Source organism: Contarinia nasturtii, unplaced genomic scaffold (assembly GCF_009176525.2).
Source record: "Contarinia nasturtii isolate CC-2019 unplaced genomic scaffold, AAFC_CNas_1.1 Cnas_scaffold_414, whole genome shotgun sequence".
Lineage (NCBI taxonomy): Eukaryota > Metazoa > Arthropoda > Insecta > Diptera > Cecidomyiidae > Contarinia > Contarinia nasturtii.
The window spans coordinates 5,780,300-5,795,697 of NW_022197768.1; the positions used below are offsets into that span (position 1 = coordinate 5,780,300).

The window sequence follows — 15,398 nt, forward strand, 5'->3', positions numbered from 1 at the left end:
AGGATGGGTTTCATATGTTGGTTTTTGTTCATATGTCCAGAAAAGACGAACAGAGAAGGAGACTTGTGTATAAATGGCGACATAATCATATCGTTCGTCCGATGGTTGTGTTTGCCATGTTTGTTGATGTCGTTTGCCAAGAGTATTGGCAAGACGGTTGTCGTCCAAATTTTACTCTATTTACGAGCTGCGAGATGATCGCCAATATTCATACATTATACATTAAACGAAAAACAACGAAAAGTGCCAAAACAAAACATTTCTCTCGCATGATTTTACGTATTTACTCTCGTATTTTATGCTAACCATACATAGTCATAAATTTTAGCTGAAGTAGTGCATATATTTGCCGTTTTCTTTCCTTTCCTCTGCTTACAAAATATACTACATTCAACAATTTGAATAAAAAAAAACCCACATACACATACAAGTTTTCTATGTATGAAATATGTCATTGCAACAGATTTTGTACTTCTAATAAAAGATTCGATGGTTTTTGGCATATGGTAAATACATCGCATACCACCCTTTTCTGATTTCTAGCTGATATTTTTTTCCATAAATGTCAGCAAAAAAATTGTCCATCGAAATCTTGTGAGAAATCGAGAGAATTTTGAAGGAAAATTAAACGTTTTGTGGTAATCATCAGGATTATGATGAGATCAATTATTATGATTATCGAAATCAGTAGCAGCCAATCAATCTAGCATAAACGGAAAAATGACAGTTTTGCTTTTGGAGAAAGGGCTGCATTTTGATGTGAAAGATGTGTAGTATATTTTACTTATCATGAGAATTCATTTCTGTTCAATTATGCATATGTTCCAAAGAAAAAAATGGATGAGAGTGACAAAACCGAGGTTTATTTAATGTTTTAAAAAAATGTCCGGTTCAAATTCGATTTAAAATGACTTTGTTACTTTTTGAGAACTAGATCATCGGCTGTGAGAAGTGTGTATCGTTTAGATCCGCTTGAGACTCGTACATATATTCCATTATATCGAAGGAGTCACAAGTGAGAACCAAAAGGGAGACAGAATGAGCATACTACTTTTGCACGGTCCATTTCTATACTCACTGAAGTTGAAATGAATTATAATAATTGTGTTTCAATATTTGTTGGGTGTCACTATATTGTATATAGACAACATTATTATTAGATCAACGTTAAACTGTGCACAAAGACGAGAGAAGCGTAACGCCATACGATTACACATTTTCAATCTCAAATTCTATTATCAAATTTAGTTCTCATTGGACTGAATTCGTATATTCAACTTTTGCTCTTCACCAAACCGATAATCATTCTCACAATAATACTGCCAACAAGAAGAGATTCCCATGTTAATCGGGTTATAACCGTTGCGAATTTCCACATACTTCTCTCGAAATATGTGATTTTTGTTGGCACACTGTTAGCGTACTAGCAAATGTATAGCTAGTTGCTACATACAGCATTACAATCCGTTCCACTTCAAACCGCAACAAATTCACTGTCGCTAACAGAAGTAAAACGCGTGCACACACACATATAGTGGATGCTCTCTCTCTCTCTCTCTTTCTTGCATTTTTCCACTTCCTCGACAATAGTTTTGTTCCACACATTTGCGGAATATAAAAAAAGATGATTTTGGTTGCAACGAAGCATACCCTCATAACATTGTTATCTTTTTTCAAACAAGCCATGACAAATTCTCAAATAGTCAAGCATCGAACCAACACACGCTCAATTGACGTATGCCAAAAGTCATTTCTATTTATTATTCTTTTTTTGTGCTTCGCGACCGAAACGAATGACTAAATTAGAATACCATTTTCGATTGAGATGTAAATTTCTCTAACCATTGCAATGATTACCATTGTAAGCACATATCATTTGTGCGCACTTCGGTTCATGTGTACATTTCAATATATGCATGAGCAACATTAACAAAAATAACAACGGCACACTCACAGACCTAATTTCTGCACAATTTGAATAATTTCATTTCTGCATTTTCCCATTGTTTCTCTATCACTATGCCATAAACAAAAAAGTTTACTCCGAATTTTATGTGTGTGTTCACATAACAAAGTACTTGTTTCTTCTTGGTTTCATATTGTTCGTACGCTCACTTGTGACTTGATGTAGTTCGCAGCAAGTAAAGGCTATTCATGAATTCGCCATTTATGTTTCTTATACGACATGCTTGAGAAGTGTTAACACTTGCACATTATAATTATTGCTTTTTTTTGCTTGTACTCTGTGTGATTATGATAATTCTGAGGTGATGTTTTGAGATCACATGGCGCATGTTTCGCACAATTTTCTTAAACACTTAATATATTTCTTCTTGATAAATTCTTTCCCCCTGCAAGTATGAATCAAATGAATGAAGAACACTTTTCATTTTCAATGACAAAATATTACAGCTTGACAAAAAGCCATATGTTATTAATATTTTAAAATTAATAAGATCGATATGTTATTATACGCTACTTTCAGTCAACCGTTCAACAGTGGTTGAAAGTGCCAAGCCAGTTTTAAAGAATTTGACCACCGGCTAAATGAACATAATTAATCCGTCAATTTTGCTATCTTTTCCGTATTCTGTAAGTCGTGACAATCGATTTTCTGAAGTGGAACTCCACAAAAATATCAAATTATCGCATTGGAATTTCAATCTTGCCCAAAAAAGTCAAAAGTGAACAAAATTTTACTAGGTATTGATAGTATATGGTTCATTTTGTCATCTGTTATTCTGATATAGATGCTAAAATGCCATTTTGTTCTAATTACTTTTAATGTTGCCATCTATGTTTTCTAAGAGCAAATATTCAGGCTACAATGGATTGATGGTTAAATCAGATTCAAGTAATGCGCCAATAAAAACTGTATTTCGTCGTATCCTCTGCAAATTCGGACAATTGATTAAGAAATTCGACCCAATTTATGTCAATTGGGTATTACATGTGATGACATCGTGAAATATTGCTCAAAAAATGTTCAACACATACCTTTATGGGGTATAAAAAACAATGCAATTGCTGCCATGATGCCACAGTTGAATTATTTGGCCTTAATTGATTTAGAAATTGATAATCAAAATGATTGCCATGCAGCATTTAGTATTTGAAAGTTTTGTATTCTATGTGAGTAACATTGGTTGCGAAGTTTTGATGCACCACTTTCCCAAATTGAAACACTTCAAATTCGATTGTATATACAAATGTACCACTCGAAACACTTAACAATGCTGCTGCTGGAGAGTGCTCAAGATTTAGACGAATTGGCCGTCACTTTGACTTAAACGAACCTCGAAATTTTTCTGAGTGAAATCTCGTTTAATCGAACTACTTAAAAATGTTATTAATAAAGTAAAGATTTATTTATTGGACGTCGAAAGAAAGAACTGAAATAGTTCTAGTTTTTGTTTTACCTCACAAGATATCTTTGAATTTTCGACTGTAAGATGACTGCAATTCTATTACTGAGACCAGAGATTATTAGTCTTAAAATGGCAATTCTCAGAAGAAAAAAACAGAACGAAGGCCGTTTCCAGAAAATTAAAGTGCCATGGTTAACAATGAATACCGTTGTTCCAACAAAGAACGGTAGTATCAAGAATATCTGATGATAACTCCTGGAACAAATGGATAATAATTGCAAAAGTATTTCACTGGCCATGTTTTATTACCGTTGAAGCACAAATGAATACGCTTTTTCAATTCAGTTGAGTCATTTTAAAAACAATCGTAGTGCGGAACCAAACTGTTCGTAGTTTTTACACGAATAATTACCACATTTATTATTTTCTAACGACAAATTGTAAGCTTAATGGTCCATGTATTATCTTTTTGTGTGGACTGTTTTTTGTCCAACTTTTACAAATGTATGCCCTATAAAATGCCACACAATAAGTGTTTTATACATACATAATAATGAATTTAATCTCATTCAAAAGAGTTGTAAACTCAAATAATTCAGTGAATATGAAATTGTGTACTCGTTTTGAATGCATTATTGTATGACTTAACATGTGTTAACATAAAAAAAATCGAAAGAAATTTAGAAAAATATTTCATTTATTTGCGGTATGTAGGACGTAGGTAGAAAGAACATGTAAAATAAAAACAACAATTTTTTGATGTGCACTCATCGCATTTGACATGAGTAAAACCAATAAATCTCACACATCATTATCATTAAATGGCATTACAGTTTTTGCATCATCAAAAAGTGATCTGTGAGGCCCGTGTTTGAATTAATTGGTAAGGATGTTGGCCAAAATGTGCATTGAATTTGTGCACGCGCGTTCATGTATTTGTATAATTTGAAAAGCCGTATTGTCATCATAAAATCAGATAATTTATTATTTTTAAGTGCAATTTCATTTCCATTTGCTACGGCACCATTGAAAATGTATTAATATCATGGTCAAATCCACAATGGATGCGTGCAGTTTGTTCATTTAATTTTAACCTCTTTTTGTGCGATTTACGTTGTTTTCGTGCTTCTTTGTAAATTCGATTTATTCGTTGCCAGTTTCTGCGCATACATTCGATGCACACACAGACATACTGCAATAAAGAGAAAAAGAGATTCGGATTCATTTTCATTTTTGGATGAGAGAGAAATTTTCCTGCCCATTTTTAGTTAAACAAGACTGTCAACGGTTTTTCCATTGTATTTACGAAAAAGCATCGGAGTTTCGTGTTGGTTTAACAATATGTATTTTGCATATTTTAAAGGAAGCAAAGCATAAATTTATTCATTCCGGAAAATTAGAGTCACGATAAAATTTAATTTATTTACCAAAAATCGGTAGCAAAAGAGCGTCACTACAACCGCAGAACAACATGCAGTTGTTTCAACATTTTGTGGAAATGTAATGATGTAAAATAACGCGGTTTATTTCTCTGAAGTGGGTACGAGTTTTGCGGGCAATATAAACCGACACATCGTTTCCTGGCACAAATTCAGGATTTACAACAAAAACATTTTCGTTCTCTTTACGGTGTTTTTTCGCTCTCTCTATATATATATATTTTGTCGCTTGGGGCGTCTTTTCGAATCGAAGGTCATACAACTTAATATCAAAAGATAGACAATATTTCACATAGAATGAGAAAATTGCTGTTAAACAACACAATGTAAGAAGCATGTGTATGATAATAGATCCGAAATTTTATTCAAATTATTGAGCTCAATTTAGATCGAACTCAGTTTATTCTTTAATAGTTGTTTTATTCAATTTTTGTTGGTCCCAGATTGGGGAGGTTGTGATCCTTATAAAGTACTGAACTCATTTGAATTTCGATTTTGAACGACAATGTTTATAAATCAATACACGACGGGTGCGAATTTATGTTGATTGAAAAACATCAGATTCCAGATCATTACATAAACAAAACCATCATGGACCTCTTCGGTTTATTGAATCAAGAAATAATATACAAGATACGATTGAAACAAATTAAGAGATTATCGTCATTGGTCAAGATTTTAATCAGTTTTGTCAAACTTAAAATGATCAAACAAAAGAATGCGAACATAAGCACACATTTCACCATAAGTGTTTGTAGAGTGGTTTTGGGTTCATTTGATGAAACATGAAATAGTGTACACTGTACAGTGAGTAGCAGTATCAAAGTGGGGGAACAAGTAAACAAATAGACTTAAGCAGAAGGTTTTACTTTCGATTTGTTGTTGTTTTCGCCGAGTTTTGTCAGCAAGTAAACTTTGTTGATCCTTTAAGAACTCTTCCCCCCTATTTGGTAGAAGTTGTTGTCATTCGGTATTTACAGGGCTTACCAAAAATATTTTGTTGAAACCGAAAATATTTAGGTGATAAAACATTTTTATGATAAATAGAATTCTCTGCGCTTATTTGTAGCATTTCATTTAGTAAATTTCGAATAATTTCCAAAATTCAGTCAAAATACTTCTTTTTTTTTTAAATTTTCATTCGTGCCAAAATGTATACGAAATACAAAAATGTCTATATTTTGGTCGACCTTGGTTTATGTGCATTGTTACCGATTTTGTAAATTTTACGGTGGTGGAGTATTGTGGAACAAGTTCTTTATGCCGAAGGCATAAGTGTGAAAAATGAGCGTAAATCGGCGGAATTAATTCACAGAATAAAAAAAGGGTTTGTCAAGAATCGTTTCGAACCAATGATGGTAGATTTGTTATTTCAACTTTTTAACGGTCGACTTGTTGGATATTTTGGCTGCTTTTTATTCGCATGCTGTGCACGCAAATATTCTTATGTTTTATTCTGTCGATCAGCATCACTTTAACCATAACGTTGATGGTGATTGTTTGCGTTGATTCACCCTTCGTTTGTTTCGATAAACATGCCATTCTACCGTTTCTAATGTCCTGAACGATTTAACAAAATATGCACGGTTAACATTGTTGCCTGTTTGGGGATTCAACTCGAGTACAAAATGTTTGCATCCATTGATAGGAGGAGAGATGTTCGAAGTGCGTGTGTATGTGATATGTTGAAACAATACTTACCCAAACTGCGTGTTTATAGATTTCAACTCTCACGTCGAGTGTCATTTGTTATGTTCCGATTACAACATGCGAAATGCCCCCCATAAAATAGATAAACACATTAAATTGATATTATTTCAGAAGTGTAAAGTGAGCATGTTATTAGTTGTTTTATCCGAACGGAAATCGGCTATGATTGAATCATCTGTAAGCCCCAGAAATTATTGATTTGTTTAATTGTTTTATCATCCGATTCAATTTGCAGTGATTCGGTGATTTTGTAACAATTTTCGATTAGAACCAATTATTCAAATAAGGTCATTTTGCGATGGAACATAGTTATTCAGGTTTTTTTTTTTTTTTTTTTTTTAAATTTTTTTTTTTTTAATTTTTTTTGGGGAAATTTTTTTTTTGGGGTTTTTTTTTTTTTTTTTTTTTTGAATATTGGTTATTTCAATTGAGTATGGCGACATTTTTAGATTGGAGGATTTTCCGTTTGTTTTACTTTCATTTTTGAACATTTCGCTTAATATGTATTTGAAATGTTCAAAAATGTAATTCGTTATGTGTACGAAAATGATATTGAATTAATGTCGGGATTGAAGAACACTAAGCGATTAGAATTTTGCCAATTTTTTTTTATCGAAAATAAGGATTAAAAGGAATGATTTTACCTATTTATGTGAATTCCCAACGTCTATGTATAATTGTATAGTACATTAAATAAAAATGATGAAATCTTTTTAATTTGTTAATGTTTGTTTTATTCAATAATTTTTTTGTTTTTATTTTATCTCATACTAAGATTTTGCCATCCATCATTCACATTTATAGTTATCTTGACTTATTAACTCTAGTAAATTTTGTTCTTTACATAAACACGTACAATGCGAGTTAATCTCGTTGAGATTCATTTGGCTTAGCAAATGGACAATCTCACGGCTGAAAAAAGAAAATTGTATCAATTTCCATCATAATTTATGATTCATAAATAAAATATGTAATTATTATCCTATGAAATACTGCAATTTTCCGATTATTGAATGTTAACACCATTTGTTGTTTGTATAACATGACTCTTTGATTTTTATGCGGTAAACATTGTTTACTAAATAATATCAGCTATACAACATGCAAAAACTCTGAATTCGATAATCGTTTGTTAATAAAATTTCGTAGATGAAGCATTAAAATTTTAGTATCCTACTTATTTACAATTAGTTTGAGTGGAACTATGAAAAGAGATAAACATAAAAAAACGTTTTAATGGATGTTTTGTAACTTATACGTTTATTTTTTAAAATGTTCGAGCAATTTCATTTTGTTTAATAAATTGATTAGCGTATGTTTGGTGAAAACTATACACTTTTTCCTTTGAAATAAAATTAAAATGTACAAATTTGCTTTTCACACGGTCCGAAATGAATTCCGTTCACACAAAGTTGAATTATTATTTCCAAGAGAAAGAGAAGGAAAAAACAACAACTTTATATTTCCAAAAATCATTCATCGGCTACTTTCTCGGCCCATATGATTTTGCTATGATTTTATCACAATATAGATGTTATCAATAACTTATTTTTTGTTCATTCTTACAACAGAGTACGAATATGGTATAGATAGAATTGCTTTATGTTGGACATGTTGTTTCCTCTTTTTTTTATAAATCAAATTTAAAATTTTCTTTTTTTTTTGTTCCGTTATAAATTGAATTTGAGATCAAAGAAAATTGATTCTTTTTCTTCTTGTTTTGTATTGAATGACTAGCCTAAATTGGTTAGCGTTCACCACACGTATCATTTTTGGCGACGTTGTACTTGAACATTATCGGTTTCGTCGCTTTCTTTATCTTGATGTGCTGTCATATGCCGCGTCAAATGGTGTCGTTCACGGAAACTTTCATTGCAAACGGGACATTTTAGCTTTTCTTCCCGTTTCCGCCGATTCATATCGCCTGCATATTCGCTTTTATGATGTGATCGCATGTGATACACTAAATCGCTGGTCATGCGAAAGCTAATATTACATTTGGCGCACACATTTTGTGCGGTCAATGAAAATGATGTGGCAATTGTCGGTGGAATTAATGTACTCAATAGAGCCGCAGCAGCGGCTGGATTTCGTACGATCCCACTGAGATCGGGCTGTGCATTGACAAATGGATGTGAAGTTGTGGCAGCAAATGGAAAATTTCCGCTTGTTAAGTATGGTGTTTGGCCTGAATGTGATGCTAGATCACCGTTTTGTTGTGGCATATGATGCTGTTGATGCGGCGCCGAACGATACGCAAAATGTTGACGTAATTTTTCATTTTGTGCCAATTGCTGCATTTGACTGATCGTTGTATGAAATGGTGTACCATTGATCAATTGATAATCAGCGCGAAATGGATAGATTGGATTTTGTGGTGGGCTTGATGAAATTGGTGGACTTGTTGATGGACAACTCAATTGACCGGGACTAAGTGATGGTGCCGGCGGTATTGGTGAATCACCTTGTCGAATATTTGGAACTTTTGTGAAAGCACTTTTCGGCGCATCGCCACTAACACGATTCACCAAATCTTGTGAGATAAATGTTAAATCATGTTGAAAAAAGCGTCCATTTTTGATTGTATCATTATTGTTATTATTGTTGTTTGCTTGGGCTAGAAAATTCGATGAAAAATGTTTGATCGCATTTCCATTGCTGAGTTCACTTCGTTTTTCACAGTTTTTTCGCAGGCCATCGTCATGTTTCACATTGATTTGCGGCCGATATGTAACAATCGCATCGGATTGTAGTCGTGCTTGTTTTTCGGGATGCTTATTTTTAAGTTTTTCGTCAGGTAACATTAAAAATGCCACATCAAATGAACGTTTTACACTTGGCTGTTTTGTTTGTGGCATTGGATTGTCTTTGGTTTGCATTTCACATGTCAAACGTGGCGATAACATTTTCATGTCTTCTCTTTCTTGCTGGGCTATATCCATGGTCATTTTTTTGTGTTTCTTTTTTAAATACACATCCAATTTTACTGGTGTTCGATATAAAATAAATTTCTTTTTAAATTAAAACTGCAAAACCTTTTAAAATGAAACACTTTACGATGGTAATTTTTTTTAAATGAATCGAGAACAAAGCACGTGCACCAAAATTCTGTTGAAATCTATTTCTTAGTTTGGATATAACCAATGTTATTAGATCCGTTCGCTTCGAATGCTACTTGTCAACTAAACACTTTGCTTGCAATGATGACGCATTTATTGGGTAAACCATTCACTGTATTTTATTTGTATGCTTCTATCTCATTTCGACTCTTGCCACTCAAAATGTATTCAAACAATCGTACTCGATTTTATGTACATATGTGTACATCCATCCCTAATAAAATTCAGTGTGCTGTTTCGGGTGGTAGTAAAACGATCCGAGAGGCTAATAAACGCGATACAGAACACATTTTCAATTGTGTGCATCCCGTCTGCTTATATATTCTCAAACATATTTTTCAACACAATCACAATTCGCGTGAAAATGCGAACAAATCTACACCAATGCGCGCAGTGTGTGCACGAATAAACCAACGAGGTAACAGACGGACGGATGAACAACGAGCGCAACGAAAAGAGAAAGAGAGAGGGAGAGCAAGGGAGAGAGAGAAAGGAGCATAAACGAATTCATATGCTTTTATAGCGATTCACAATCACAGAGCGATTCACAATCACAGCGTGCTCGTCCGGCGCATACACATAAAATTTCATACGGTTGTATTGCTGTTGCCAGTCAAAATCCGAAAATGGTAATGGTTTTAATCATGCACCCTATTTTCGAATGAAAATAAAAGCATACGGCCGAAAATGTTTTTGGAGGGTGGAGCCACACACCATTTATTGAAGCGATTCTTTACTGTATATACCTATGTATTTGTACACACACCGATAGCTGTGTTGTCATTGGAATAAAATCAGCTCGGGCTGTTTGTATATTTGCACACATACACACAATCACAAACATAGGGTGAGAGAATGAGAACTCTCTATGTTGTAGCATTCTGCCCAAAATAATCTAGTCTCATCATCAGCCCCATGTGCAAAATCATACACTCCATTCTATCAACGACGTTACTGTTGTTGTTTTGTGTGTTCGCGCAATCTTGTGCGCTCTATTGTTATTCAGAAAAATGAGAAAGGCGGGAAAAACCGTCTGGAATGTACATGTTGAAAAACATGTTGTTTATGTTGGAATTTATACGTTGGAAAATATTTTTCGTGCTTTGCTTAGATTCGACTTTTGCAACAGCAACAACAAATGACTAAAAGAGTAAAAAAATGCCGTACTGACGATATCATCATTAGGTGGCTAGAGAATCTGATAATTTATTGCAATCCAACTGCTGAATGCGGTTCTGTTTTGTGTTGTATTAAATTGCATACATCGCAAAAATGATTTGGTGATAATATCCGACATGCATACAAAACCATATATATTTGTAAGGAAGTTTTAATTGAACAACACCGATATTCAATGGTTGATAAATTGCAACCAAAATATCAATGTTTGCATCTCTATCGAACATCAGTTGTGGCATTTATTGCACTTTCTTGTTCAATTACATTGCTTAACAAATGATTCCACATTGATCTATCACTCAGATTATTATCGCATTTGACATAACATAATTTCGATTTCATACATATCTAATGGTTGATTACTTTTGACACATTTACAACACAATGATCAACAAATTTGAATGTCGAAAGCTCATTACATAAACAACATTGTATTATCGTATCGATTAACTATAAGACATTTGCAAAGATTTGTTTATTGAAGCATAACCTAATTGGAAAATTTATTGACCGATGTACCGTAACGGGCATTTAATCAAATGATTTAATTATTATGTTGAAAATATCCATATAGGAATGTGAAATTCTCATTACACGGTACAAAAAAAAAAAAACAATAAAATATTACAATATTCCTCAGAACAATAAATTTAAGGAGCGTCGCTCAGAGAAGAGCAAAATACTAATAGATTAAACTAGGAAGAGCTCTGTTCTCTAATGCTTCTTGGAGCGCTCTTTCTCACATATATTGCTCTGAGAAACAGTCTCTGGTGAAAAGCCAGACACGTTTTTAGAGTCAACGACAATCACACGAAATTATGAATTAGAAGCAGAAAATTTCGTTAGATGGGACTCTGAAATTAGGCATCTAAAATTCTGAAATAGAAGTCTAAACTCATCGTTCCACAAAATTTATCTGTTAAATCCATACATTGTGAATACGGAATTTTAGTGCACATACCGCAGAGTCGACTTGGCACTCACATTTACACAGAAGTTTGACAGTTGTCGAAAAATTCAAAACTGATATTTGAAATGTCAAATTTCTATGTAAAAGTGTGTGCACATTGAAAATAAAAGCATTGTGTGCGTCGCACACAGTTTGTGAGTGCGATGTCTACTATGTGCACGCATCTCCAGTGTGAAAAACGCAACTCTGGCATACCGAATGATAATAGACTAGATAATAAGATACAATCCGAGATAGTATGGATGCTGATTAACTGGCTTCGCATTAAGACGTGCAACCAATCACATACACGTATTCGTATGTATACCAAATGTCATACTATACAGTATTCACAAAGTATGAATTTATCAATCCATTGCATCCGGATGGATCGATATTCCGTGGTCAGAAATAGGCATTTTTCGTTTTCCCTCATTTTGAGTTTTTTGTGCGGAATCCAAAGCCGTCTTGTATTTTAAAATTGTAAACATGAACGTAAAAATCTATCATACAATTCATCTTGGATGCGTAAATGGTTCCGCAACGTATTCAAAATGCCAATCAATCAACCACCATCCTCATAATAATGAAGAGTATAAGAGTGTGATTATTTGTTTTATTCAATGCAAGACCTTTTCCGTAATTTGTATTCAGTGCTTTAAAGGAGTTCAATTCACATATTGTGTGCTTCATTTTGTCATTCGAAATGTAAACATGCGGCAAACAAAGTGCACTAGTAGTGGTAACATCGATAATAATGAGTGCAACTTGAACGAGCATGCATATATTGGTTCAATTGTTCTTATCAAACGATTTAGAAATATAAACCCAAATCAAAGACGAGAGAAGCGAATTTATCGAGCACAACGAAATGTCTCCAATTTGTAAAATCGTCTGAATTCCAATCAAATTGCATTCGTCTTGCATTGAATGGTTTTTTAGGGGATTTTAGCTCAATCAGCAGTACTTCAAATTGGATTTTCATTTCCAACACCGAAATGAAAGGAAGATAGAAAGAGCGAGCGATAAAGGCAAAAAAAAAACGAGAGCGAAGTGCTTTCACAATCCAAATAAAAAAAATGAACTGTGAAGTAAAGTATTAACCGCATTGAAAATCTGAAATCCTGTGCCATATGTTATGAAAAACCACATGTTATGAACGTTTCTATTTCGAATTAGATTCATATTTGGCAAGGCCATGAGCACACTTTTCAAGGATTTACTTTGAATAAACTCTCTGGTTAATTCAAATGTATGAATACAAGAGATACGCGACACATGCGAGCTCGATTTGAATGAGGCCAGCATCAAATAGAGAGAGGGAAACTGCATAGCACCAAACAATGATGAAGAAGAAGTTGAAAACACAACAACATCAGTATGTATTATTACGTTGAAACACTTCATTGCTTGAATGTGTGTGGTTCAATGCGCAGTAAAAAGTGCAGTGAAAAAGAAACCAGAAGTAAACATGAACGAAAAACACTCGAACAGGTGTCGGTATAATTTAAATCATTTGAAATTTGAACTCAGGGGGAATTCCAATTGACTGACACAATAAACCATTTATGAGTGACGAGCAATAGTTGTATTAGGGAAGAGAAAAAAAAGAAACGTTCAGCATACGGTAAGTCAAAATAAACACTCTCATCATATAAGCAGCTAAATGAAACAACACATTTTTACTCTATATTGTACAAATTCGGGGTTCTTACATGCAGCACCCCTTTGTATGCTCAATCGACACAGTTCATTCAGTGAATTGTTCTATTCACACTAAGTACATGTCGTTTAGTTTTAAAAAAATCTACACATATACACATTGAATAGAGAGAATAAAAAGGGTGGTCATTTTCTAGTTCATCATGAAACATTGCAGTTCATGTCATTCGAAAATGCAGGCAACGCAGTGATTTGTTTTAAACAAACATTTACACAATGCAAATTGTGTCACCCTGTTGCCCGGCACACACATACACACACACACACACACACATACACACACACACACACACAGCCGCACTCATATCAGACGCACAAATGAATTTGAAGTTGCACATATTGCTTCTTATAATGAATTGAAAATGTTAAAAGTATACCCTTTTTTACATTTCTATATTGGGTATTGAATAGCTAAGTATGCGTACGCGTAATTCAGTGCAATGAATGTCAGGTTTAAAATTACCGCATTGAGACCACTAGTCCATATGTTTCCAAATCCTCACCAATATTTACAATAAAATTAACAATATAACAATTTGAGCTGACTGACGTAACCGGTTCGGTTAAAGTCGACAGTGTGCAAGCATAAATAAAATGAATAAAATAAACATTCGTTTATGAGTACAGATCATCCTTCATGGATTGTGGAAAGCCACAAGCCAAAATAACTTTATCACACTGACATTGACATGACTTCAACGAAGTAAAATTTATTTTCAATATTGCTTTAATTCAATATCTTACTACTCGCAAATCCATACATTTTCTTTGCAATTTCAACAAGCACATTTTTAAACTTCATTCGAAAGGTTCTGAAAAATTTTCAGTTTGAAATAGTTTCGTATAAATAATTTTCGGAAAAATATGAAGTGATCGATTCAGTAAAATTCAACAAAGTTATACACATTTTGTTTGCAATTCTTTTTATGTTCCCTCATTTCCAATTCATTAGAGTGATGCTCTGTCCAGAAATAAACTCAACTTTACAAATATTTAAAATCACTGCCACAAAAACTATCGGGGATCTGTTAGCTCTGTTCCATTTTTTATATGAATGCAATGGTCTGCGATGCTGCTGGTGCAGCATTTTACTCAAAAACCCCTAATTCCATTCATTCACAGTGTCTCTAATAAAGAGATATCGTCAAACCATCTGTTATGATTCTCCTTGAAAAACATGTACATTCTCTCTACTTCTCTCTCGCTCTCTTCCTCGATACATTATATTGAAAAGTTAGTTGCTGGTACTCATCAATTTCGTATAAATTTTTGGAGAGACTTGTATCGCTCTGTACTGAACTCAACTAGTGCGAACATTTAATGAGATTGTGTTTTCCATCAGATGATTATCAACCCAAGCAGACCGATATGTGATCGCAACCCTCCATAATTCAAATCAATAATAACAATGATTTGAATGTTGTTAAATGGAATGCGTCGCTTGGGTTCAAATTAGTAACTAGAAATGAATATCCATATTGTTCATGCAATTGTTCATCAAGCAAATATCTGACACACACATATGGAAATCGAATAAAAAGTCATTCAAAACGAATGAACAGGTTTCTGTTTTCTCTCTTCCTCCCTGTATCACCATCCATCTATCACCCGCCGAAACAAAAAAGAAATGCACACCAAAGCGCATTTTGCGACCCACTGTGAGATATGAGCGACGCATTTCAAACAAACAAAGAAAATTTGAACTAGCCTCACCGTTCGCATATGGCTTGTTAATGCGTTTTCGTCTATCATTTCATCTAACATTGAAATGGTTCGTTTCGCTTTTATTTTCGAAACATATGTACGGTTATGTAATGAATAGCACAGTCCCTAAAGGACGACCTGCCACCGAGATAAACTGTGCAAATATTAAATGCGGCATTAAAGCATATGGTTTTGGAAACCGAATGAA

General features: G+C 33.7%; 1 protein-coding gene across 1 annotated transcript; it reads right to left on the bottom strand.

Annotated features, from left to right (window-relative positions):
• Nucleotides 1-7,800: 7,800 nt before the first annotated feature.
• LOC116338731 (zinc finger protein 1) lies at nt 7,801-9,838 on the bottom strand. The gene has a single exon (XM_031764168.1). The coding sequence runs from the start codon at nt 9,463-9,465 to the stop codon at nt 8,284-8,286; it is 1,182 nt and encodes a 393-aa protein (XP_031620028.1). The 5' UTR covers nt 9,466-9,838; the 3' UTR covers nt 7,801-8,283.
• Between the last annotated feature and the right edge of the window lie 5,560 nt (nt 9,839-15,398).

What these genes read in the sequence shown, in the direction of transcription:
- LOC116338731 (XM_031764168.1), bottom strand. Translation starts at nt 9,465, where the DNA reads ATGACCATGGATATAGCCCAGCAAGAAAGAGAAGACATGAAAATGTTA.